This window comes from Chaetura pelagica, unplaced genomic scaffold (genome assembly GCF_000747805.2).
Source record: "Chaetura pelagica isolate M959 unplaced genomic scaffold, ChaPel_1.0 scaffold117, whole genome shotgun sequence".
Lineage (NCBI taxonomy): Eukaryota > Metazoa > Chordata > Aves > Apodiformes > Apodidae > Chaetura > Chaetura pelagica.
Genome location: NW_009954185.1, coordinates 8,573,358 through 8,601,078, shown reverse-complemented (window position 1 = coordinate 8,601,078; position 27,721 = coordinate 8,573,358). Strand labels below are relative to the sequence as shown.

Below are 27,721 nucleotides of genomic sequence, written 5' to 3'. Positions count from 1 at the left end.
CCTCCTCATCTAATGAGTGGAGATTTTTTCACACATTAAAGAACTCTGAGGTGTAATCTTCAGGTTGCAGCAAAGAAGAAAAAATGTATACATCAGTGAAAAATTTGCACATGTTTCATGGTATTTAAGATAACCCCATAGATGTTTCCTCCTAGAATTCCTTCTTATTTTATACTATACTATATTATATATATATATTATATATATATATTATATATACATATTTTATACTATAGTGGTTTGCTGTATTGCAAGCATACACAGAACATGCACACAATTATTTGATAATTTTAAATAGTAGAAACCATGAGAAAATTTAAACCACTAAAATCAGAAGTAACATTCTCATAGTTGTAGCTGATATAGGTGATCTCACATTGTTATATTTGAGAAGACACACGAGGGGACAGAGCTACGTTTTGCTATACTTCACTGCCTTAATTTAAGCAACTGCATCCATACACAAATGTCTAACTATACAACCTAGCTATTGAAGGAGCAGCTCTTCTGCAAGTCACTAGATGCTGTTACTGTACTGCAACTCCATAATCAGGCCACTTATTACCTGTAATAAATTCACTCCCGCGTGTACATTTAAGTGAAAGACTAGTTTGAAAACTAAGAACTGTTACCTGTAATTAGAGAAAATCAAAGCAAGCCATGACCCGTACATTTTCTTATTATACTAGCAAAATAATCTCTATAGGCTGGGAAAAGAAGAAAACAAAGCAAATCTTTCACTCTAAAGCTCTACATTTATGCAGAACAAATTATCCTTTTTGGATTAATAAATCTAAATGCAACAGCCACAAGAGAAAGGTACCAGAACTGAGAGTTTAAGATACAGCAAGACATTAAAAACCAAACACAGCTATACTGTTAACTGCATTTCAATAAAGTATTCCAACTTAGTAGCTCATTTTCTACCCCAGCCTTAGTGTTTTGATTTCTAAATCACTGTATCTATTTAACAAGAAAGCTAGTTTCACTAACTGAAATGAAAAGCTAATTTTACCAGACCATTGCATAGACAGAGTACAGATGGCATGATTCAGAAAGCTGGATATTGGTGTCTGCACATAGAAATTTAATTTAAAAATGAGTTTGTATCAATTGTTTTTATTAGGTATCAGCAGTTTACAAATTTGAATTAAGAAATAAAGTTACAGAACAGAATTAGCTTGAGCTTAATCTTGGTTGTGAGGGTTTTTTTCTTTAAGTCATAATCATTTTTTATATAGAATGTCATCAGTAATAAATTCTAGACTGTCTAAAACACAGCCCCACTATTTCCTAATTCAATATTTCATAATTTATAAAAAAACCTAAGATTGTTTTAACAATTTTTATCAAGTATTTAATTAACTATTATATTAGGCCCTTTATATATTTTTTTCAATTTGTACACAATGCAGATTTTAAAAAAGCACTTAAGGGTTCTATATTGCAATTTTTTGTAACTCTCAAAACTAGGAATAAATAGATGGTTCCCATCACAAGTTGAAATCCAGTATATTCAGTAAACCACGTGTCTTAAATTCCCCATACCTCACATCTAATCATACAATTTTCTAGCAGGAATATTGTTTTAAAACACTTAACTCCCCATCATTTTAGTGCACATCAAATTATGACTGCAAGAGCTTCTACTTTCTGATAAGTACAGGTTTAACTTAACTCTGTATTTTGCTACAGTCCACTAAATACCACCTCAGCATATGCTTCATTTACATTTTCTTATCCAGAGCTGGTAAGACAGTCAAGACAACTTAAGTCTAGTGAGTAAGGATGCAGCTGCACTGAGGTTTCTGTTAGAAAACCTCATTTCCAATGTACGTTTTCTCTTTCCTGCCTCACAGCCAAAACCAGTAATAAAATAAAGCTTCCAACATCTAACATTAAGGTCACTAAGAAATACAAGACTGTAAAGGAAGGGGAATAAAACAACATATGCAATGTAACAAGATTTCTGCTCTATAAAGATGAAATGGCAGGAAGAGGAGGCTGAGCCAGAAAGCTGCACAAGGGGATATGCTGGAACAAGTGAAAACATCAACAGTCTTAAGGCAACCTTCATTTTGAATCAGCAGTGTGATTACTTGTGTATCTTAAGAGAAATCCTTCTTTAGTGTACTTAATTATGTCGATACAAAAGATGTCATGAACCATATCGATCCTAGAAAAGTAAAAAAAAGACAGACATCAGTGTTTTCCGCTGAAAGAAATTCCTTTTACTCACATTGTTAAAATAAATAGTAGCTCAGTTTTTAAAGACTTAAAGAAAATTGACCAGTGCCTCCAAGAACTGGAGTTTACAGTTAAACTCCAGGTTAATTAGCTGATTTTCAAACACCCAAAAGCTCCTACTGACCTTATATAGGAAATGCAAACTCACTGGAGCACGAAGCTTTACACTGTTGAGACCAGGATGTCTTAATTTTGTGCACAAACATGGATCAAAGGTAGTGCTGTCAAGTCAATTAAAGAGCCAATACAAGAGCTGGGCTAGATGATCACTGCAGGTTCCCTTCTATTCTATTCTGAGTTATGAAGTATTACTACTTTAAAAATAAAGTGACAGCAAATAATTTCCATAGTGGAATTTTTGTTTCAATTGTAAAAAAAGAAATAAACTATGTAAGGGAAAAATAAAAAAAGTTATTCTAAGGAAGGTGAGCTATCAGCTACAGATCTGTTTTTAAAAAGATAGAGATCTACTGTCTACCAGGAGAGGTGTACAAAGTTCAGAACTAAATTAATTCTTTTCTCCTTAAAGGTGATTCAATACCAGGATCCATAATACTAAATCCCTGCAAAAAAAACTTTAACTGGTGGTTAATATATTGTCATATTTTTACTAACCTGTATAGATGTCATGACCCCATTAGCAAGTACAGAAAGTTTTCCAGCCACTGATTTCACTCCTTGTTTAAACTGAGCTATATCGGGAGCTGAAGGCAAGACATTTGTAATGTTGTAGCTTCCTAAAATGAGAACACACACACAGAAGAAAACAGAATTTCATATTAAAAGTAGCCCTTTTTTCCTCCCTCAAAGTACAATACTGTAAAAAACACTAGGCATAGATTTGAAATTTCTTAAATGCATCTTCCTTTTAATTTTTTCCAGTTGTTTGTAATTCCACCAAGAGTGTCATCTTCTACACTTTGTTTTCCCAGCCGAGCAATTAATGTTTGGATAACATATGATTTATTCTGCACTCTCCATATGCTGCAATGTTATTTGTCTTGTATCCTAAACTGCTAGTAAAGCTTAATATTAAAGCTCCTATTACCTTACAATTAAAAGATGAATGCACTTCAATGGTGGCTGAAGTGATGAATGTTATTTGTGTGCATGCAAAACTATGATCTCAGGAATAAATGAAGCTCCTGAGAGGAAGCATCCCAAACCACACTGTTTTCAAAACAGAAACTACCATTTTTAGTCTGAATTTAGACACATAGCCAACTGCTACCAGTCAGGACACAAGTGGTGACTTGTGAGCAGTTACAGAACCTTGGACAAACTCATCCAGCTGCAGACTCCACACCTGCACAGCTCTAACTCCACTTGAAAGTAGCTCTGTGCAGGGCACTGCTAGCACTGCAAGACCTTTCTTTTCCACTTCTTTTATTTTTGAACAGCAGTTGATGAGGAAGAGAGAGAACTTGCAGCTCCTCTTTCCATGGGAAATTAAAGGCACCTGCCTCATGAGCAGTCTGCAAAAGACATTACTGTAGATAATCTGATTTCTAAGCTAAGTAGCTGCTTCATAATGGTGGATTGCATAGTCACAGAGCTTCCCACTCCATTCTATACAACTGTCTCTACAATGCATGGGCACACTTATTTATAGATTGTTTTCAAGAATTCACTGTCATTGAGAGCCCTATTTCTGAGCTTTTATTTTTTGCTTCCTTATGATCAGTTCCGCTTATCAAATGCTTCGGCATTTTATGTTATTAAAGTCACAGAGTGACAAAAATAAAATTTGCAGATATAAATAACCTGAGAAAATCACTAACCACTTCTCAACCACATCAATTTTCTCATGTTTTTCTGCTTGGGTATGGTTTTCTGAAAAATTTCTCACAAATGAAACAGGAAAGCAACTCCTTTTCTTGAGATTTCTTTCAAAATCAGCATCTACAAGTTGGTCACCTGACATTACATTTTTCATAAGCAACAGGTCTGAAACAGTGCAAACTAAAAGTGCTTTCTTGCAGTCCTGTGTTTTTGGTAAATAGTTCTGACAGCATTCTGTACAAAAGCAAGCATCCCAAAATTGTTCTACCCTAAAATCTCAGCAATGCTGACAAAAACAACTCTAGCTCCAAAGGACATTTTATTCTGGCAAGGACCCCAGAATTTCAGCAGCACTTTTGTTGCCAGCCTTGCGTCTCCTCATTACCTTTATTTTATGCAACTAATGATGGTTTTGGCATTAATTCAAGACCAGACAAGCTATCAAGTGCAGCAAAATGTAAAGGCCTCTAACAAAAGATAGTCTTTGGGCTAGGGGGTGTAATAGAAAAACAAGCAGGAAAGGAAGATTCTGTATATCAAATATAGTGTGAATTTATAATACAGAAACTAATAATTCCCAATGTATTTTTTCCTCACTTTTATTTTCAAGCAGTTAGCAACCCACAGCATTTAGCAGAATTTCAGTCTTCATAATATAACTTTAAATTTACTGTTGTGTTACATGCCAGACACAGAGAGTAATTAACCTTGAGTCACAGGTGGGTATTTTTCATCCCATTATGAGGAATCTCTGCATTCACAGAATGACAGAATCTTAGGGGTTGGAACGGACCTTGAAAGATCATCTAGTCCAAGCCCCTGCCAGAGCAGGAACACCTAGGACGGATCACACAGGAACTCATCCAGACAGGTCTTGAAAGTCTCCAGTGAAGGAGACTCCACAACCTCTCTGGGCAGCCTGTTCCAGGGCTCTGTCACTCTCACAGTAAGTTCCCCCTCAACTCCAAGAACCCTTCTAAGTGGTCAATTATGAGAATAATCGTGTGTACACAATCCATGTACATGTAGTAAATGTTTTGTAATTGCCTGTAAGTACCCTGACTCAGAATATGGTGAGAATTTCTCATGAGTACATAGGAAAGCACATTTATATTACATGTGTGTATTGGAGTGTGCACACATATGTCACATCACACAATCTGCCCCATATTTAACTTATATTTATCTTTTCCTAGTTCATTCCCTTGTTCATTACTGTGTAAAAGCCCCATATATATTAATTCAATCATAAAACAATTTATATGCAGGAGAATTGAAAGAAAAAGGATGAAGAAAGTTCCATGATAGATAGAGTAATATTTGTTATCACATTCCCAGATATTACTGAAAATATTGGTTACAAATTCAGAAAGAAACAATTTCTTTGCCTATGCTCTCCACATCTTTTTTAAGGACAAGTATGACACCATGTTGCAAATTCTTTTTCAAGCAACTAAAGGAAGTTACTGCAATTTCTGCTTTATGTCTCCTACCCACAATTTTAATTTTTTTGCTTACTGTACTAAAATCCAGCTTAAGTAACTGGTAACAGGAGTTCTTTCTCTGCTAGCCAGTGTATTCAAAACTTGCTTTCAGGGGATCAAAATAACCCAGTCACATGTTATTTTTTTCCTCCAACTTCTCCAAAGTAAAATCAGATGCTGCATACTGTTTGCCTTTCCAGACTATTTATAGCTTTACTAACAGATTTCAAGTTCTTCAATAGTTTTATTTTTTTCCCATTTCTTCACAAGTTAAGGAACTAAACCCAACTGATCAAGTCAATAAAATGTTCCAGTATTTCCTACCTTTTCTATTTCACATTATTAAACTATACAAAAAGGATGCTGGAAAAAAGACATGAGACATTTTCAATAGCCTAAGGGCCTACTTTTGAGATTATCTAATACTTCTTCCTTTCTAATTTGATAAGCTCTGCTCTCTAATGTAAGGTGTTCCAACAAACCTTTTATACAAACAAACCAACTGAAAAGCTTCCTTAATAATTTGGCAAGACCAATGTTAGAAGCCTGATGAATGGATATGCCCTGTAACAGGTAACACAGGAATTTCAAGGCCACTAACATTTTGTTAGAGATTCTTCTTAGATTCAGTATTATTATGGCAGTTATTTTCATGTATATAAATATACAAGTTACTTAGGGTAACTTATAAAAAACACTACCTGATAGTCAATTTAGGTGTTACCTCGTTTGTTTTTATAACAAAATATTAACATTTTCCTTTGATAAAATTATTTACAATATAGTTAGTCTATTATTTGCAACAAACCACATTTAAAAAAACCCAGTATAAAATATTGAACTTAACTGGAAATACAGAACTGGAAATTTAAGACAATATTTTAAAAAATTATTACACCTGTTAAGCTTGTTTGACCTACCAGTGCATACTGCACTTTGCACATTTCTTGCAAATAACACAGCTAGCTCACAGTGTGACTAGAAGCAGAGTACAGGAAATTATTCAACACTCCATACAGTTTCTCACTCTGTTCCATATGTACCTGTTGATTGTCTTCTCTGATCTTCAAAGAGGTCAGCTGAACTTATAGAAGTGCTCCCAGAAAGTCTTTCTAGTCGAGCCCTTGCTTCATACTGGAAAACAATTGAGAAGAAAAAGTTATATTAACATATATTAACATATATATATATTGTTATAACAGTATGCTGTCATCTTTTGAGGTCATATCAGATAATTCATGAGACTATAGATCCAGTTTTAGAACATACAAATCCAGCTGAAGTTGACCATCTGGAAGTTGTTCCCACTTCAGAGTTTTACCTCACATGGTTTTGAGTTTGTCATCACCTCAACTCATTTCTGGGTTGAGTAGAGGGTGACATTTATCATTGCAACACCAAGAAGCCTACTCAGTGTGTTATCTACCCTAAAATGGCTGAAAAACAACTAAAGAACATGAAATTGAGTGGTTGGGTAGGATAAGTAAAAAGCACTGCAGTTATCACCATGTTAACCCTTCTAATCACATGATGCTTTTTCTGAGTTCCCTGGGAATGGCAATACATTTATTATTATATTTTTGTATTACTCTTTGCATTGTTAATTTTTCCTTTAAAATTGATTTTTAAAAAATGATCCCTCAATTCTAACACATATTATTCATCTCTGTTTATATTTCTAGGCTTATTAAATTACATGTAATTTATTGAACAATTTATCTGATTGGTTAGCCTTACAATAGTAATAATATTTCCGTGCAAATACAAGGGGGGCAGCAGTTTTAACAGCTGTTTGCTGACATCAGCTGGGGTGTTTGGAACACAGGAAGTGAGGCTTTACCCAGCACCAGGCTGATTCTTTCAAAAATAAAGACTTGTGAATTGTAGTGTGCAACTTCTATCAGAGAAGAATGATGTTTGAGGTAAGGATTTACTTGCAGCTGTAACTCCTTAAAATTAAATACTGAACTATCAGAGTTACCAGAGACTTGCACATTTCTATCAAAAAAATATTCGAATGGACATAATTCTATAAGCTTCCTCATTCTACCAATTTTGGCTCTTTATTTTCTTTTTTATAGTAAAAGAATATTCTAACATTCAAAAACATTTTCACATTGTTAAAATAAATAGTAGCTCAGTTTTTAAAGACTTAAAGAAAATTGACCAGTGCCTCCAAGAACTGGAGTTTACAGTTAAACTCCAGGTTAATTAGCTGATTTTCAAACACCCAAAAGCTCCTACTGACCTTATATAGGAAATGCAAACTCACTGGAGCACGAAGCTTTACACTGTTGAGACCAGGATGTCTTAATTTTGTGCACAAACATGGATCAAAGGTAGTGCTGTCAAGTCAATTAAAGAGCCAATACAAGAGCTGGGCTAGATGATCACTGCAGGTTCCCTTCTATTCTATTCTGAGTTATGAAGTATTACTACTTTAAAAATAAAGTGACAGCAAATAATTTCCATAGTGGAATTTTTGTTTCAATTGTAAAAAAAGAAATAAACTATGTAAGGGAAAAATAAAAAAAGTTATTCTAAGGAAGGTGAGCTATCAGCTACAGATCTGTTTTTAAAAAGATAGAGATCTACTGTCTACCAGGAGAGGTGTACAAAGTTCAGAACTAAATTAATTCTTTTCTCCTTAAAGGTGATTCAATACCAGGATCCATAATACTAAATCCCTGCAAAAAAAACTTTAACTGGTGGTTAATATATTGTCATATTTTTACTAACCTGTATAGATGTCATGACCCCATTAGCAAGTACAGAAAGTTTTCCAGCCACTGATTTCACTCCTTGTTTAAACTGAGCTATATCGGGAGCTGAAGGCAAGACATTTGTAATGTTGTAGCTTCCTAAAATGAGAACACACACACAGAAGAAAACAGAATTTCATATTAAAAGTAGCCCTTTTTTCCTCCCTCAAAGTACAATACTGTAAAAAACACTAGGCATAGATTTGAAATTTCTTAAATGCATCTTCCTTTTAATTTTTTCCAGTTGTTTGTAATTCCACCAAGAGTGTCATCTTCTACACTTTGTTTTCCCAGCCGAGCAATTAATGTTTGGATAACATATGATTTATTCTGCACTCTCCATATGCTGCAATGTTATTTGTCTTGTATCCTAAACTGCTAGTAAAGCTTAATATTAAAGCTCCTATTACCTTACAATTAAAAGATGAATGCACTTCAATGGTGGCTGAAGTGATGAATGTTATTTGTGTGCATGCAAAACTATGATCTCAGGAATAAATGAAGCTCCTGAGAGGAAGCATCCCAAACCACACTGTTTTCAAAACAGAAACTACCATTTTTAGTCTGAATTTAGACACATAGCCAACTGCTACCAGTCAGGACACAAGTGGTGACTTGTGAGCAGTTACAGAACCTTGGACAAACTCATCCAGCTGCAGACTCCACACCTGCACAGCTCTAACTCCACTTGAAAGTAGCTCTGTGCAGGGCACTGCTAGCACTGCAAGACCTTTCTTTTCCACTTCTTTTATTTTTGAACAGCAGTTGATGAGGAAGAGAGAGAACTTGCAGCTCCTCTTTCCATGGGAAATTAAAGGCACCTGCCTCATGAGCAGTCTGCAAAAGACATTACTGTAGATAATCTGATTTCTAAGCTAAGTAGCTGCTTCATAATGGTGGATTGCATAGTCACAGAGCTTCCCACTCCATTCTATACAACTGTCTCTACAATGCATGGGCACACTTATTTATAGATTGTTTTCAAGAATTCACTGTCATTGAGAGCCCTATTTCTGAGCTTTTATTTTTTGCTTCCTTATGATCAGTTCCGCTTATCAAATGCTTCGGCATTTTATGTTATTAAAGTCACAGAGTGACAAAAATAAAATTTGCAGATATAAATAACCTGAGAAAATCACTAACCACTTCTCAACCACATCAATTTTCTCATGTTTTTCTGCTTGGGTATGGTTTTCTGAAAAATTTCTCACAAATGAAACAGGAAAGCAACTCCTTTTCTTGAGATTTCTTTCAAAATCAGCATCTACAAGTTGGTCACCTGACATTACATTTTTCATAAGCAACAGGTCTGAAACAGTGCAAACTAAAAGTGCTTTCTTGCAGTCCTGTGTTTTTGGTAAATAGTTCTGACAGCATTCTGTACAAAAGCAAGCATCCCAAAATTGTTCTACCCTAAAATCTCAGCAATGCTGACAAAAACAACTCTAGCTCCAAAGGACATTTTATTCTGGCAAGGACCCCAGAATTTCAGCAGCACTTTTGTTGCCAGCCTTGCGTCTCCTCATTACCTTTATTTTATGCAACTAATGATGGTTTTGGCATTAATTCAAGACCAGACAAGCTATCAAGTGCAGCAAAATGTAAAGGCCTCTAACAAAAGATAGTCTTTGGGCTAGGGGGTGTAATAGAAAAACAAGCAGGAAAGGAAGATTCTGTATATCAAATATAGTGTGAATTTATAATACAGAAACTAATAATTCCCAATGTATTTTTTCCTCACTTTTATTTTCAAGCAGTTAGCAACCCACAGCATTTAGCAGAATTTCAGTCTTCATAATATAACTTTAAATTTACTGTTGTGTTACATGCCAGACACAGAGAGTAATTAACCTTGAGTCACAGGTGGGTATTTTTCATCCCATTATGAGGAATCTCTGCATTCACAGAATGACAGAATCTTAGGGGTTGGAACGGACCTTGAAAGATCATCTAGTCCAAGCCCCTGCCAGAGCAGGAACACCTAGGACGGATCACACAGGAACTCATCCAGACAGGTCTTGAAAGTCTCCAGTGAAGGAGACTCCACAACCTCTCTGGGCAGCCTGTTCCAGGGCTCTGTCACTCTCACAGTAAGTTCCCCCTCAACTCCAAGAACCCTTCTAAGTGGTCAATTATGAGAATAATCGTGTGTACACAATCCATGTACATGTAGTAAATGTTTTGTAATTGCCTGTAAGTACCCTGACTCAGAATATGGTGAGAATTTCTCATGAGTACATAGGAAAGCACATTTATATTACATGTGTGTATTGGAGTGTGCACACATATGTCACATCACACAATCTGCCCCATATTTAACTTATATTTATCTTTTCCTAGTTCATTCCCTTGTTCATTACTGTGTAAAAGCCCCATATATATTAATTCAATCATAAAACAATTTATATGCAGGAGAATTGAAAGAAAAAGGATGAAGAAAGTTCCATGATAGATAGAGTAATATTTGTTATCACATTCCCAGATATTACTGAAAATATTGGTTACAAATTCAGAAAGAAACAATTTCTTTGCCTATGCTCTCCACATCTTTTTTAAGGACAAGTATGACACCATGTTGCAAATTCTTTTTCAAGCAACTAAAGGAAGTTACTGCAATTTCTGCTTTATGTCTCCTACCCACAATTTTAATTTTTTTGCTTACTGTACTAAAATCCAGCTTAAGTAACTGGTAACAGGAGTTCTTTCTCTGCTAGCCAGTGTATTCAAAACTTGCTTTCAGGGGATCAAAATAACCCAGTCACATGTTATTTTTTTCCTCCAACTTCTCCAAAGTAAAATCAGATGCTGCATACTGTTTGCCTTTCCAGACTATTTATAGCTTTACTAACAGATTTCAAGTTCTTCAATAGTTTTATTTTTTTCCCATTTCTTCACAAGTTAAGGAACTAAACCCAACTGATCAAGTCAATAAAATGTTCCAGTATTTCCTACCTTTTCTATTTCACATTATTAAACTATACAAAAAGGATGCTGGAAAAAAGACATGAGACATTTTCAATAGCCTAAGGGCCTACTTTTGAGATTATCTAATACTTCTTCCTTTCTAATTTGATAAGCTCTGCTCTCTAATGTAAGGTGTTCCAACAAACCTTTTATACAAACAAACCAACTGAAAAGCTTCCTTAATAATTTGGCAAGACCAATGTTAGAAGCCTGATGAATGGATATGCCCTGTAACAGGTAACACAGGAATTTCAAGGCCACTAACATTTTGTTAGAGATTCTTCTTAGATTCAGTATTATTATGGCAGTTATTTTCATGTATATAAATATACAAGTTACTTAGGGTAACTTATAAAAAACACTACCTGATAGTCAATTTAGGTGTTACCTCGTTTGTTTTTATAACAAAATATTAACATTTTCCTTTGATAAAATTATTTACAATATAGTTAGTCTATTATTTGCAACAAACCACATTTAAAAAAACCCAGTATAAAATATTGAACTTAACTGGAAATACAGAACTGGAAATTTAAGACAATATTTTAAAAAATTATTACACCTGTTAAGCTTGTTTGACCTACCAGTGCATACTGCACTTTGCACATTTCTTGCAAATAACACAGCTAGCTCACAGTGTGACTAGAAGCAGAGTACAGGAAATTATTCAACACTCCATACAGTTTCTCACTCTGTTCCATATGTACCTGTTGATTGTCTTCTCTGATCTTCAAAGAGGTCAGCTGAACTTATAGAAGTGCTCCCAGAAAGTCTTTCTAGTCGAGCCCTTGCTTCATACTGGAAAACAATTGAGAAGAAAAAGTTATATTAACATATATTAACATATATATATATTGTTATAACAGTATGCTGTCATCTTTTGAGGTCATATCAGATAATTCATGAGACTATAGATCCAGTTTTAGAACATACAAATCCAGCTGAAGTTGACCATCTGGAAGTTGTTCCCACTTCAGAGTTTTACCTCACATGGTTTTGAGTTTGTCATCACCTCAACTCATTTCTGGGTTGAGTAGAGGGTGACATTTATCATTGCAACACCAAGAAGCCTACTCAGTGTGTTATCTACCCTAAAATGGCTGAAAAACAACTAAAGAACATGAAATTGAGTGGTTGGGTAGGATAAGTAAAAAGCACTGCAGTTATCACCATGTTAACCCTTCTAATCACATGATGCTTTTTCTGAGTTCCCTGGGAATGGCAATACATTTATTATTATATTTTTGTATTACTCTTTGCATTGTTAATTTTTCCTTTAAAATTGATTTTTAAAAAATGATCCCTCAATTCTAACACATATTATTCATCTCTGTTTATATTTCTAGGCTTATTAAATTACATGTAATTTATTGAACAATTTATCTGATTGGTTAGCCTTACAATAGTAATAATATTTCCGTGCAAATACAAGGGGGGCAGCAGTTTTAACAGCTGTTTGCTGACATCAGCTGGGGTGTTTGGAACACAGGAAGTGAGGCTTTACCCAGCACCAGGCTGATTCTTTCAAAAATAAAGACTTGTGAATTGTAGTGTGCAACTTCTATCAGAGAAGAATGATGTTTGAGGTAAGGATTTACTTGCAGCTGTAACTCCTTAAAATTAAATACTGAACTATCAGAGTTACCAGAGACTTGCACATTTCTATCAAAAAAATATTCGAATGGACATAATTCTATAAGCTTCCTCATTCTACCAATTTTGGCTCTTTATTTTCTTTTTTATAGTAAAAGAATATTCTAACATTCAAAAACATTTATCACTGCTTTCTACTCACATCAGCCTGATCTTGCCTTCCAAAGAACATATCTGATGAAATTGCTTTTACATTGCCAAATTTTTTTTGTGCTTCATCTGTGTTTAAAGGTGGTTCGTATTCAGGCTTACGACGAGATGCAGGCCTAAAAGAAAAACAAACTGAGTTAGTGAGCATCACTTTTACATCCATCAAGGCAAAATGCAATAAATAAAACAAGAAGCACCATCATCTTTAATTACTGAAATAAAATTTCAGTTTTACAAGATGTTGAACGTTTGTGTTTTAAATTCATTCAGTCTTGTATCCTTATTTTCAGAATTCATTTAAAAAGCAAGTTGGGTTATATCAACATGGGAATAATATTTCTACAACACTTCAAAAAACCCAAATCACTGTGTCAGTGAAATTCAGATTTAAATGCAATAGCATGAGAAGGTTCAACATGGTTTGAGCTGTCACTGCCTTCCTCCTCAAACATACATATTCAACACTTGCCTTTGTTGTTTTTTTTTAAAGCAAATGTACTCAAATAAGGAAGTAATAGTGTTATGGACACAAACCCCTATTTTTGTAATATGCATTACTGGTTCACTCTTTCATGGACAAGTAACATGCTTGTGTTAAGAAAAAGAAGTTGTACTTTAGTGCACAAACTGCATTTTAATGAATGCATTTCAAGTAAATGAAAAATGCAGATTTAAGTAAGAACAGAAACAGAAAACACCAACTGAGCACACAAAAGCCCATATTCTTGCATCTTCACCTTGATTACTATGATAAAATACAGTCAAAGAAGAAATATATTCATTTTTTATCATTCCAACAATTAGACCTGCTGTTTGCAAGTATCTTCAATACCTTCATCCTGAAAGCTGAGCACCCTACACAGCTTCACTCATTTGGTAACTGGGTTCTCTTTGGTTCACTAGGCAATAAACAAAGCAAGTATGCCGTAAGAACAGTGCAAATATTTGAGTTTCTCTCCACATCTTTTGTCTACTTTTGTTTTCACTGAAACGCTTTGAAAATTATCTCCAGTAAATACACTGCACAGCACTGAGCAAAGCAGAAAAGTGCTTAACATGAAAACAGGAAATTCAGCTCACAAAAGAAATTAGTCAGGAAGTCCTTTGGCTGCTGATGAAAGTGATGGTCAATTTCTAGGTTGAAAAAAAATCTCACTATTATGACCAGGACTCAAATCATATTAACAAGCTTTGGCTTTCTGTGCAAAAATCAGTTAGGCTTTCTTGGTATACCTGTCTGAAAATCCTGTACTTTTTGAAGTTAACATTAGATCAGTATCTCTACTATTATTTTCTTTCTTCCAGAAAGAATCTGAATTGTCGTCCCATTTAGAGAAAGTGCTGCTCCTCAAATCTGAAGAATCATAGTACCTAAAACAAATAAAGAAAAATGTAAGTTTTGGAAAAGTGGGAACCTTATATTGTTAGATAAATACTGCTATAACTGTTCACTAGCAAGCAAGTTTTCAGTACCATGATAGTTGTCAGTGAATAATCTGTATGTTATAATACTGCTTAGAAGCTTTGTAAAGTTAAATCAAATAGATTTTTGGTTTTCAACATACATATTGGACTGAAAAGCAGCAAAGTTCTCATTACTTCCAAGTATGACATCATCTTTAGTGTCAGGCAAAACACTGGGAAGAACATTGCCAAGATACCCAGCTGGTTTAAGAGCAGGATGGACCCTGTGAGCAAGAGGACCCTACAAAACAGTCTGCTCAGAAAGGCCTGGTGCTCTTGACACTCCAGGCTAACACATCAACTATGAAAGGCCACCACAACTTTCAAGCAACTTCAAACACCCCAGAGATCCAAGAGCACCTAACCCATGGAATATGATTGTGCTGTGCTTCCACATGGGGCAAAATTTCTTAACAAAGGGGCTGATGGTGGCTAACCTCACACTGCTGTAAGAGTTAGTCTGTAAGCTATGCCAGCAGGGAATCTGCTCCCATTTTCTGGGGCATCAAAAAACACAGTTCAGAACAGTAAGGAAAGCCCTTCTGTCTGATTCTGTACCTTTTATAAAATACAAGTATTAAGTACCTTTGGGTTTTTTTACATGTTTTATTAAAAAAATGCTAAAGAACATATTTCTTAAAAGTGAGGCTTGAATAAGACAATCTTCTCTTGCATATCAAAACTGCAGGGAAAACAAAAACAGAATGAAGAGTGGAAAAAATTAAGCATGTTTGTCAATTCTGGTGGTACACAATCTTGACCTTTTCTGCTTTGATTATGTAGACGTATCTAAACATACACGAAAAATACTTTAAAAAACGCCACCAAAATCAACACCTATTAAGATGCCAAAGATTAAGCATTTCCCTTTGTGGTTAAATAAGCTTTCTTAAAGCTTGGATATGACCAGGATAGGAAGATGATCAAGATGACAGGAGGCTAGCAGAATGGAATTATTCAGTAAAACAAGCACGGGATATTAAAGTCTGTGACTGTGTTTTGTGAAAAGCACTCCTTAAAAAAAATAAAATATATTCTCCATGCTTGTGTTATGAATAGTCTCCCACCACTACACATGGAAAATATCAGAGATAGATCTGAAATAAACTTCCACAAAAAGCTCTCCTCACAAAGGAAAGTATATTTAGTGCTCTGAGTGAAAATGACTCACTGCTATGCAATCTTAATCTCTGCAATCTCACTCACCCCACAAAGAGGGGTATTACACTCAGGAGATTCTTGAAGGTAATTTTTCCCAATAAATAAGGCTTTTTACCCCCTCCATCTTTTGGATTCAGATGGAAAATCCAAAGGAAGAGTCATAGATACAAGTTGAAAAGAAAGGAAAAATCACAGAATGAACTGTATGGGGCACATCACTACACCAGTTCAGTCTTTCACTGTTCATGGGAGCTTTGGTTGCTTTCAGTGCAATGGCACATGTAAAATAAATAGAGGGAAGGCAGAAACTCCCAGACATCAGTGGTACAGCATCAGAAAGCAGTTGGTGTTCCAAATTACTTCATTCAGCTGCCCCTCTCCCTTACATCACTTAGAAATATGGCAAGGCAGTACATGCTTTCCTACAACCATGGTAATTTTCATCTGGCCTGTCATCTCAGTTTCTATGTCATATGTTCTTACAGTAGCAGACTAGAAGCACAGAGCACAACCTGCAAGGAAGCAATGCTGTTATTCCTGCCCATCTAATGAAGAAGCCACAATAATCTTAAAAAAATTCCATGTGGATGTGTAATAACAAACAAGGTGTTTATATTTATATGAAGCTATCCAATCTCACAGTAACCATCAAAACCACAGGAGGGAGCAGGGGCTACAAGAGCTGACTTGAATAGTGATTTATTTCCTCCATCCTTCCCTCTCACATTTTCATAACCTTGCAAAATAGCTCTTCAGTATTCAGGGGAGTGCAGAGAGGAATAGAAGTAGAAAGAAAAATTGCATATAATAGAAAATAAAACTTTACATCATTATGTTAATATTTTATTAATTGTAACAAAAAGAAAAATAAAAATCCATGGATTTTCCGTTATAATAATATATAATTTTCAATTATATATCTAAACCTTTAGACTTCTAGCTTGCTTAATTTACAGATATTTATCAGCACTCAAATATCCAGCATGATTATTTTGCTTTTGGCCATATAATAAGATGCTATTAAAATTACTATTTCAAAGTCAAAGCTTGGAACAAAGGATAATAACCATCTTACAAACCTTACCAAGTCCAACAATCTGACTTTATACTTTCTATAAAGAGGATGAATCTGATTACCAACTCCAATTAGATTCTGCTACTGCTAAAACAAAGACCAAGAGCTGGGAACAGCTAGGTTACAATTAATCTTCTAATTATTGAACCAAAACACATTAAAAAGCCTCTTCCATAATTTATCCTTTGCCTGCTAGTAGGCTTATGAAGAATTTGAGAACAGTAACAGTTATTTTCAAGGAACAAACAGAGAAGCACTGAAATGACACGTATTTATTAGACTGCTGCCAGTTTACTTGGTACCACATTTGCATTTCTGCCACTAGTGATTACACTACAAAGTAATGACACCAAAGCCTGTGTGTTTGTATTTCCCTGTCTACAAGTAATTAAGTACAATTCTTCATGTTTCTGTGACACCAATCCAATAAAGGCAGTTTATAAAAGCAACACCTGATTTTATTTATCAGTCCAGTAACAGCTGTTTCATTGCAATTAGTATTGTAGGACTAATTATTTTTCTTCTCCCTCCCAAGAGCAGTATTTTATAATTTGCACTGCATTTATAATCTGATGAAAAATTGTCAGGTGTTTTTTGCTTACATTTTATGTTCAAATACATGACTTTTATGACAGAGTTTTTATCAAATAAGACTGTAGACATCTACACTATACATCCAACACACAATACCTTAAAAAAATTTAAGGTTTTGCATTTGGCATAAGGCCAGTTAAAAGACTGATGCAACTGTAGTGTACCTAGTATCAGACTTCAATAGTTGTTTGACTTTCAATTGAAAGTTTAAGACAATATGAAAACAAATAAACAAACCACAACCACAAGTCATTCTGCTGAAAAATTCAGTGGATTCACTATACAGCAAATAAAAGCTTATATGGCAAGTGAAAGTAGAGAAAAAGTAACTCTTCCTCTACAAATACAAAAGGTCAACTTAGATGTTCCCAGAAACTATGATAGGTGTGTAGACATGTTCAATTGTCTTGTTTTGTTCTTAAGTTCCAAACATATTGTGTATATTTAAATAAGTGATTTGCATATACTTCTATCCCCACTGAAAACAAAAAGCTTATACATCACCTTGAAGAGAAATATGATTCTTCTAGATCATCAGTATACTTTTTCTTCGGCTTTGCAACTGCAGGTGTTTCCTGCTCTATTGTTTGCATATCTGAGGTGACTGAGTGAGAAATGCCACTGGGGATAGAAAAAAATAAGAATGTAAAAAAATTACAAAGCTCACATCCTAAAAAGAAATAAAAGAAAGCTCAAATCTAGTTTCTGAAGCTTGCTGATAAAGGCCAAGCTATACCAACATTTAAGAAGAAAGGAGCCCTGGAAAACTCAACTGTAGCACTCTGCAGTAGAAATAGGAATTCTGAGTACACACACAATTCCAAGAGCTGAAAAATACAGCAATATTACATTTTTAGTTTTGGCTTGAAAACGACAGATTAAAGTTGGTACCTGTGCTGGTTTGGGTTGGTGTTTTTTTGGTGGTGGGTGAAGGGCCAAAGGGGTGGCTCTGGTAAGAGCCCAGAAATTCCCCCTGCTCCAAAACCAGCCAAGGAGCCATTCGAGGGACAATAGATGCCCCTCGGTGATTAACATACTAAAGAACTGAGATAAGAGTTCTGAGAACTGAGCAGAGGGAGCAGCTGGAGGAAGAGCTGTGCTGGGGAAGGAGATCAGTGCTGGTGGCTGGTGAGGAAGAAGGGGAAGAAGGTGCCTGAGCAGAAGTTTCCCTGCAGCCCATGGCGAGATGGCAGCTGTGCCCCTGCACTCATGGAGGAACGTGGTGGGACATTCCCTGAAGGCGCCAGGAGGGGGGAACTTGGCCAGGGGACTTGGATGTGGTGGCCAGAGGATTTGCTGCCAGTGGGCTCTGATTGCTCAGCTGTGGAAGCCCCCGGGCCAGGGGAGGTGGCTTTTCCCGAAGCCCCCGTGACTCTGTGGGAAGCCCAGGCTGGAGCAGCTCCGGACCTGGTGGGAAGGACTCAGGAAGGAGAGGTTGGTGGAGGCCTCTGTGCCATGGGAGGGACCCCGTGGGGAAGCAGGGCAGGACTGTAAGGAATCCTTCTTCCTGAGGAGGCAGGAGCAGCAGGAACCCCCAGCCTGTGAAGTGACTCCAAACCCCATCCCCTGTCCCCCTGTGCTGCTGGGGGGAAGGAGGGAGAGAAACCGGGAACCAAGGGATTGGGGCCTGGGAAGAAGGGAGGGGTGGGGTAACATCTGCAAGCCCTGCTCTTGGTGTGTCTGTGTCCTGGGGGTGTGATTAGTGTGAAATTTATTATTATTTTTTCCCCAAGTTGAGTCTGTTTTGCCCAGGACTGTAATTGGTGAAGATCTCTCCTTGTCCTTTGTCTTGACCCATGAGCTTCTAGTTGAGCTTTGTCCTCCCCATCCCAGAGTTTGTGTTGAGGGGGAGGGGGATGGAATTTGAGTGAGGCCACGGGGTTGAGTGTTAGGCACAAACCACAACAGTACCATTCCCTGAAACCATCCTGACTACCTTTCTTACAGTCAGCTAATGGCGTCAAACACCCTACAGACATCCAACAATTTAGGTTAATACCTGTCTGGCAGGTTAGAACTTAAATCTATCAGAAGCAATCCTGCCCCCTCCTCCTGAAAAATACTAGATTAATTTATTATATTAAGTTTCTATAAAACACCTTAGTATCTTTTTTTCACTTCCTAAGTAAAATGAAGGATAACTGCATAAAGTCACAAAGTAGTTTAAATACAGATTATAAAACTTGACATACCTTCTGTTGCTCCCAAATCCCATGCCAAGTCTGTCCAATTCATCTTTTTTCTTACCAGATAGATTTAACTTTTCTTCTTTCATTTTAATATCAAGATCTCTGTAGGCCAGCCGTAAAGAGGATACGCTAGGACAAAACATACAGTTAACATACAACTGTGAAACACTACACTGAACACCCAACCCAACAATACAGGTAGATCATTAACAATATATACTGTAGCACTGTATTTTCTATGTTCTGTGTTTACTGAAAATATTAATTCTTAATCAGAATCAATGCCAACTATAAGGATGAGAGGAAGCCAGTGGAGCAGACTGTCTAAAAAGTACCCCAGTCTGCATATGAGCTGGCAGTCTTTTTCAAAATGAACATGAAACCTACTACTGCTAAAGTTCAGCACACAATTTGGCATCACCACTACGTGAACCTGAAAAAGTCTTTTTTCCACCACCCTTATTCTATGCGATACCACGTAACTGCAAAAATTATCTCGGCCTGACAGACTATGGTACTGTGGCATTCATGATACAGTATTAGTAATGTTTTCCCCTAATGCACAGCTTGGCCCTGATATGTCTCCCTCCCTCCACCCCCCTTCATGCTCCTAGTGGTTTTAACTCTTGCTATATATATATTCACTCTCAAGACAAGTGCTAGAGGTAGACCACACCTCTTTATAGATGCTGCCCTTTCCTTTGCACAAAAAAGTGGTCTCAGGTGACTGGCCTCTCAGGGGAGGGGAGAGTCTTTGTACTCCCCAAATTGAATATATTCTGTATTAGAGAAACTCTACACATCCAAAAGTTAGCATTTTCTGCACAGCTGGCAACACATTTTGTCATCTGAAGAATCCTTACAGTTCAGATACAGTAAACTGTCTTTATGAGATGCTATTACCTTCCTATACCTCAAAACAATCTTAACTACTTTCCAGTATTACCAGTATAGCAGAGACAGAGGTTTTTTAAGCTTGATTACAGACTTGCAGAAACACTGATTAAATTTAATTTGTTAGGTTAAAAGGGATACAAATTTTAATTTTAGTGACCAATGCAGCCGTATTTTAATCAATACATTGTGACTGGCATAAAGTACAAATGAACATTACCAGAAGAAAGGTAAATGAGATTTAGGCTGCTGGTGGTGGACATCCTGCTGCAAGTGGAAATGAAGTATTTAAGTATGAAAACCTTTATAACTTTCCATCCATTTTGTGAAGAAGCAGGAATGAAAAGGAAAAAAGTTTGAATGAAAAGAAAACAAGTTTTTGACCAAGGAGTAATTTCTCTCAGCATGTCTCCTAACTATTTGATCATTGAAACAGGCTCTTTCCAGCTTGATTTTCTTCTGGTTCCATGCATATTGGTTTAACTTTAACCAAGAGTACAAGATGCCCCTACCAAAGTTAGGGGCAAAGATGCCCTGCTGGTTAGTGCACCTCCTGCAAGACAAGAGTTGTATCGCTGAGCCTGTTTGAATGCAAAGGGCACCACCTCTGGTCTTCTTCCTTCACAGACAAGGGATGTAGGTGCCAGCCTGCTATAAGGAGTAGGACATCACTCCTCCACTGATGAGGCATTTAAAAAAGCAGGGGAGCCACGTCATGATTATGTATCCTTCGATTGGGGTTTTCAGAGAAGCCAGAACTACAAGATCACTGCATCTTACATTTAGATGCTCATAAAAATAAAAGTCAAATACAAATAGGATGCATTTGTGGAACGACTTTTGAAACCAATAAGATCAGAAGAAAATATCTTCAAAGCACAGAGTACATTCAGCACAGTTTTAAATAAATTCTTACAGTTTAGGACCAACTCTTACACAGAAAATGGAAAATGTTCTCAAAAATTCAAAATGCTTGGAAAATGCTACTGATAAAATCTACCTAGCACTTTAAGTAGTAAGACCAGCAGCCTTTCTTATTAAATCTGCTTTATGAACATCAAAAATCTTATTTGCTGTTCATCAGAACAAATAGGGATACTGATTTTTTTTTTTTTTAAGTCACTCCAGTTATCTGTTCTCTTGCCAGTGCACCACAGAAACAAAAGGAAACTGTGTACCAATTATAAAATCCCATTTTCAGTCTCAGGACTCTTTCTCCTTCAAAGCACTAGACTACAAAAGCATCATGTCCATTGCCACCAAGTAACAAAGCCATATTGACTGAATTTACTAAACCTCATTACTCAAGCTTCTATAATTAAAACCGTTACACAAACTAGGTGGGAGCAAAAGCATTTTAAAAGTATTTGTCCTTCTTCAGTTTTGGTACATAGTGCCATCTACAGTTAAAAAGTCCAAAAAGTTCATCTCAAGGGAAATACAGTTATTTTGCCTCTACTGAGACTAGATCCATAAATTGAAATTAAAAATGGAGCACTTCTTGGGAGTTTCTTCCAAATTGAATTACATCATTAAAGACAGTATCATTAAAGAAAAATAAATAACTTCAAATAATAATTTTACTAGTTACTTAGTAGTCTGATCCCTGAGTTTTTCTACTGGTAGTTTTTGGCAAACACTGAGAAACACGACTTTGTGGTAAACATACATCAGGAAAAATTAATTAAGCCCTTGTGATTAAAATTTTAGATGTACACAATACTTGCATTTCTGCAGAGGATACATAAAAGTGAGCAAAAGGAGCAGGGGGATTACAGACTGTAGAGCTTGGTACCGTGAGCTCCAAGTGATCTTTGAACTATGATAGAACTCAGAAAATTTCTCAATGGGTTATAAAAATTAGACATCTCAGCATTTATGAGTGTATGTTAAGATTTACAATAGTAAAAGTCTACACTAATCAACTTTGTAATAGCCTAATTTTTATTACAACTAATAAAACATAAAAAATTAAAAACATGTAGCAGATAAATGTAGAGGAAGGAATAAAGAACATCTGTGCTTTAGGGCTGACTATTTATTAAGATGGACTAACAGTTTCAGGGCCTCAGACAAAAATATTTGAAGAATTTTGGTGAAAATGAAGGCAGCTGCAGAATAAAGCAGCTGAAACTTAAGCAGACAATTCTAGCCATAAACTACCCCCTGCCTTCAGCATAGAAATTCTTACCCAATAAGTACAAAAATATTCAGCTTTATTTAAGTTCACCATGGTCTTACAAAGACTGTTTTAAATAGCATTCAATTCACTACACCAAAATAAGATAAAATAGGTAAGTAGCACGGGGTAAAGAAAGTGCAAGAGGCAAGAGTATTCTGTGGTAATACTTAGATTTAGATTTATTTCATGTTTTATTCATATGTATCAGTAGAATGTCTTCTTGTTTTCTTTGTTAAATAACAGAGATTATTTTTTAAAATAGCATAGGGCTATTTCTACAGTAAATACAGTAGATCAACTGTAGAAACATATACTTAATTAATGGCAAAAAAAGGGCAACAGGAGAAATACTGTTTAGCCCACCTCATTCACATTTGGAGTCTTTTTTTTTTTTTTTTTTTTTTTTTTTTTTTTTTAAAGCAACAACTGAAGTTTTATTTGCATGCAATCTCTGGTAGCATTTAAAACATTGACAATTACTTCATTAACATGAAATTAGGATTAATGGTTTACAATTCTATATATATAAATTCATACTTACAGTGGCTCTTCCTTCTCAGTTTTCTTACTGCTGTGAAGATTGTCTTGTTCCTTCATTTTATTTACAGCTTGTGCTTGTTTTTGAATCTCATTAAAGTTTTGGATGCTCACTTTTTGTGCTCCCAAACCACCTTTTTTGGCACCGAGCTTGATTTATTGAAAAACAAAAAAGAAAAGCCCCAACATTATAACTGAGACAACCACCTCAACTGACTCAATAATCAACTTTGAAATGAACAGCAAATACTACATTCAGTTTGGGGATATATGCAAACAACAATGAAAATTTGGACCACAATTCTTTTTTTTTCCCCATTTTCTGACCCTCTACATGCTGCTTCTACTAACCCTTACAAATTTAGTTAGCTCTGCAGTCACCCATCACAGGGTGATGAAACTATTCTAGTTTTAATTGTTTGGAGGTTTGCATGTTCAAAAAATATTACAACATATAGCACAACTTTAGTTTCTTAATAATTATCTTGCTGCATAGGAATAATGTAATAAAATTTCTTGCAATGGAACCATTTGGTGCTCATTCACTTAGTTCACAATGTATATTTAGAAGTGGCAAAGATTCTTGCATTAGTTCTCACTTGCCAGTGGTAGTGTGTTATCTTAAGATTAAGCATTGATTTATTAATATTTTAACAAACATTTGCATAAGTATTTACTGATTTATGGTAGGAGAGCAATATATAAGTGTTCCATATGATTAGCCTTTGCATGTGACAAAGCATTGTAAATTGTTTTTAGATAAACACATCACTTGAGAAGTTCTAGTTTTGCACTCGTTCTTGTAAAATAGCTCTTTCTAGTTCTTATGACTTCAATACAGGGATACATATTCTTTCATTCTGATTAGTAAAGATTTTTTTAAAAGCTTAATATTACAAATATAAAGAGATACAATTAGGCTGATTCAGACAGTGGCACAGCACTGAAATTGCTGTTCTTAAGTCTCTTGTGTGTTTAACTCCTCATCTGCAGCAAATAAATTTTCACAATACATTTATCTTAGCCTTTCAATGCTTTAAAGTCTTCATGTAGAAGCTCTGACACTACAGTTCACAAACAGTATGTGCATCTGTGAACCCGATTTTATTCTCACTGTAAGGAAAAATACCTGAATGTACCACTTCAAAGAAATTCCTCTTGCGTGCTAGGGCCCTCTAGTGGCAGCAAGAAAGAAAAAGTTTCAATCTAAATTCATCTGCTCCAGTAAACCTTCAAGATCTTTTGCCATACGATAGATAGCTCAGACTTAATAAAAGTGATTCCCTGTAACATATTGTCACCCTAATAGCCTAATATTAGGGCTATTTTCTTGAGCCCCAAGAATCACATATTCAAAACCTCGCTTTTCCTAGCTAACTTGAGTTCTCTAGTGCTGTCTTATGCAGTTTTTAGGTTCCTGAAACTATCATTCTGAGATACTCAATGCTCATCATGCCTTCTTTACAGAGACCAGATGCCTAAGAAAGTGCTAAGACCCCATCTAGAAACAAGTCTGTAAACTATCTTGATGTTATCTTGATTTGATAACATGTAGCTGCAAATTCTCTATAAATACAACCAAATACTGTACTGCAGTATGGTAGATGAGGACTGCTCTAGAAATACAGATCTTAATGTCTCAAACTCAGCTTGTATTGACAGATTACATCACACATGCATATTTAGCCACTCAAAAGTGCTGCTGGAACTCCCTATGTTTTCAGCATTTGCTACAAAAATATGTCAGCGCCAGCTAACTTAAGTGAAAGTCTGAAGAAGGCCCACAACCCAGCATCAGTGTGTGAGAAGAAAGGTTACAGGGCATCAGTGAAGTTGTAGAGACAGGCATTGTGAAAAGAACAAAAGAGACCTTGAATACAGATCCTGACATCAATATATGCTTTGACATTTTTATTTTACTAATTTTTTAAAAAAGATCACCTGCTGTTCAGGTTCAGACAGCACAAAGAACATGACACGCAAGTATACATGTGAAAGACAGTTGTGAGATATATACATACAAACAGAATTTATCTGAGGTAAGAAAACAACCCACAGATCTGAAGCACTTTACTACATAATAACAGTAACCTGTTCAGCAAATTCACCTTAATAGTCTATTTTCAACCAGAGCATTGGCTGTTTTGATATAGAAATGGTTTTAATTTCAATTTTAGTTTCATAAATTGTTTACCAATCAAGTACTGCTTAGTACTAACTTACATGACACATCTCCATATTGCAACCTACGTATTTCCATAGATCTGTAATACAGCTAAAATATAATTTTATATATACTTACCCCCTTCTTAGCTTGATTTGGCTTCTTTTTTATGAAGGTGGTGTTCTCTGCAAGGATTAAATGTACATTACTTAACATACAAATCCATGCTTTCCAGAACTGCAGAAGATAATTTCCAGAATATCAGCCTCAAAATAGTTTGGGGCATTTATTTGAATGCCTTGAAGTGTTACCATTCCTACAATAGGAGACTGAGATGCTAAACTGACAGTTACAGGGAACAGAGCTGTGAATATCTCCAAGTTAGCGTGGGAAATTGCCCGTAACTGAGGATATGGTACCTCTTGCAAACACATGATAGGAATAATATCACAGCTCAGTTTTCATTTGTAAATACCTGCTAGTAAACAGAAAAAGTATGTGGGGCTTGCTATTATCAATCAGACTAGAGGGTCACCCAATTCTGTACCATTTCCAAGATGAATTGTTTCCTGAATAGAAAGGTGTTTGCTGTGTTTAAATCCATCAGTGACACAGGTAAAACATGCTTGAATCATCATAAACAAAATCACAAGAATTATCAGAGGTCAGAACATACTCTATCTCTAGCTTTAGCAGCTTTGCTCAATTGTCTAAATACAGTATTGGGAATCCAGCTTTATACATCAAGCTTGAAAGTTTCAGCCTTAATGCTATGCATTAAATCTTGAAAACACAGAGATGGACCTACATTCTGCTCTGCATAAAGTCTGACACAACTCCTAAGCTTGATTTTTTTAATGAGACTCTAGTAGGACTCACTACATCCTGTGAGGCATCCTGACAGCCACCCTGAGCCATGTTACATCTTCCACAATGAAACGTTTTCAATTAACAACACCTAACATACAGAAAAACTGAAATCCAGTTGGAAATTCTTCACATAAGACAGAACTCACGAGATTCAAAACAAACAAGAAAAGCTCATTTTCTGAGAATATGTGCTAAAGATACAACTGAGAAAATCAGGAAGTGTGTTACATAAACTATTTTTCCAGCTCTCAAAAAACCCCACAATAAACAACAAAAAACCAAACCAAAACCCAACCAAGTCAACATATACCATAACTTCCTGAAGTACTGAGTTAGTCCTAACCACCACTTCTTTACTACCTCTGTCCTGCTGAGAGAATCAATACTCTATTCTTGGAAACCTGCTTCTGCAGAAAGATCCTCCAAATTATAAATCCCTGGTGTATTTTATTCTGTTCTACTTCCTTAACTTTTTTTTAACCTACTTATAGTATGATATACTCTTCAATGTTAAGCAAATTAAGACTCTTGATACTGAAGATACTGTACTACAAATATAAGATTTTTCCAGCCTGTTTTTATGTTCAGATTTCTGAAAAGGGAGAAGAAGCTCTAGATAGAAAGACATTGTATCCATGTAAGATGTTTTTGATTAACATAAGAAACACGCCATTAATCACAGCACAATGCTCTATTTTACCTGTGTACTTTAAATGCAGAACTTCAAGTAGTCTAGCAGGAAGTGTAAAACATTAATAGTCACCTTCATTAGGTGCAATACCTGTAGCATTTAAATTCATCATGTTGGCTAAGATAACTTCTTACATAAAACCAGAAAAACCCTGACTGAAATTAATTTCTTAGAAGCTGTAGACTGTTTAAAAGAAGAAGTTATGATATAAATTCAGATGTTTCAACTAACTCATGTACACTGATACAAGACTAAGGACTCCACATCTCTTCCCAGTCATACATTCTCTGTGCCAATTAAATATTTAAGTACACAAAACTGGCTGTTATCTTCTTCTCTTTACAATCATTACCTAATGCAGCTTTTGGTGATGTACTAAGGCAATCAACGCTTGGTCCACGTTCTGGTCCTGGAACATAATGAATAACAAGGGTAAAAATATCAGAAGGCTCTTTAGAATGCTTAAAATACCAAAACACAACTCACTGTACTCAGGGTGCTGTTTGACACAAACAGCACAATGTGTTATTTCTATGACAGCTTTACCAGTTACTGAAAGACCAGCAGGCATGCAAAGATTCATCTGAAGTCTTTTGAATAAAATTTTAATTTGGATTTCTACTAAGCATTATAAAAGGAACAGCAATTCCTACAAATTCTACCATAACTTTCCTAAGAAATCCTTCCTCTCCAAAATTCCTGCATTGTTAGCATAGTTAGGTTATTTGACTATTAAAGTAGGGTAAAAAGACCCTAAACAAAGAGGCTACCAGAAAAATCCAGCTTATTGTTAACAAAGAGTCAGCCATACCTTCATAGCACTCTGGAATATTTTCTGAAGCTTTCTGCTGTAGGGAA

The 27,721-nt window shown here is 35.7% G+C and overlaps 1 protein-coding gene across 1 annotated transcript in view; it reads right to left on the bottom strand.

Annotated features, from left to right (window-relative positions):
• Positions 1 to 2,158: 2,158 nt before the first annotated feature.
• The window catches only part of ARFGAP3 (ADP-ribosylation factor GTPase activating protein 3), a 33,264-nt gene continuing 7,701 nt past the window's right edge, over positions 2,159 to 27,721 (bottom strand). Inside the window, exons 6-16 of the mRNA XM_010002985.1 lie at positions 27,675 to 27,721; positions 27,216 to 27,272; positions 25,441 to 25,487; positions 23,143 to 23,288; positions 19,529 to 19,654; positions 17,841 to 17,957; positions 14,276 to 14,413; positions 13,035 to 13,158; positions 11,947 to 12,037; positions 8,253 to 8,374; positions 2,159 to 2,176 (exon numbers count right to left, since the gene is read on the bottom strand). Coding sequence (XP_010001287.1) covers positions 2,159 to 2,176; positions 8,253 to 8,374; positions 11,947 to 12,037; positions 13,035 to 13,158; positions 14,276 to 14,413; positions 17,841 to 17,957; positions 19,529 to 19,654; positions 23,143 to 23,288; positions 25,441 to 25,487; positions 27,216 to 27,272; positions 27,675 to 27,721 — 1,033 coding nt within the window. The remainder of the gene's footprint in view (positions 2,177 to 8,252; positions 8,375 to 11,946; positions 12,038 to 13,034; positions 13,159 to 14,275; positions 14,414 to 17,840; positions 17,958 to 19,528; positions 19,655 to 23,142; positions 23,289 to 25,440; positions 25,488 to 27,215; positions 27,273 to 27,674) is intronic.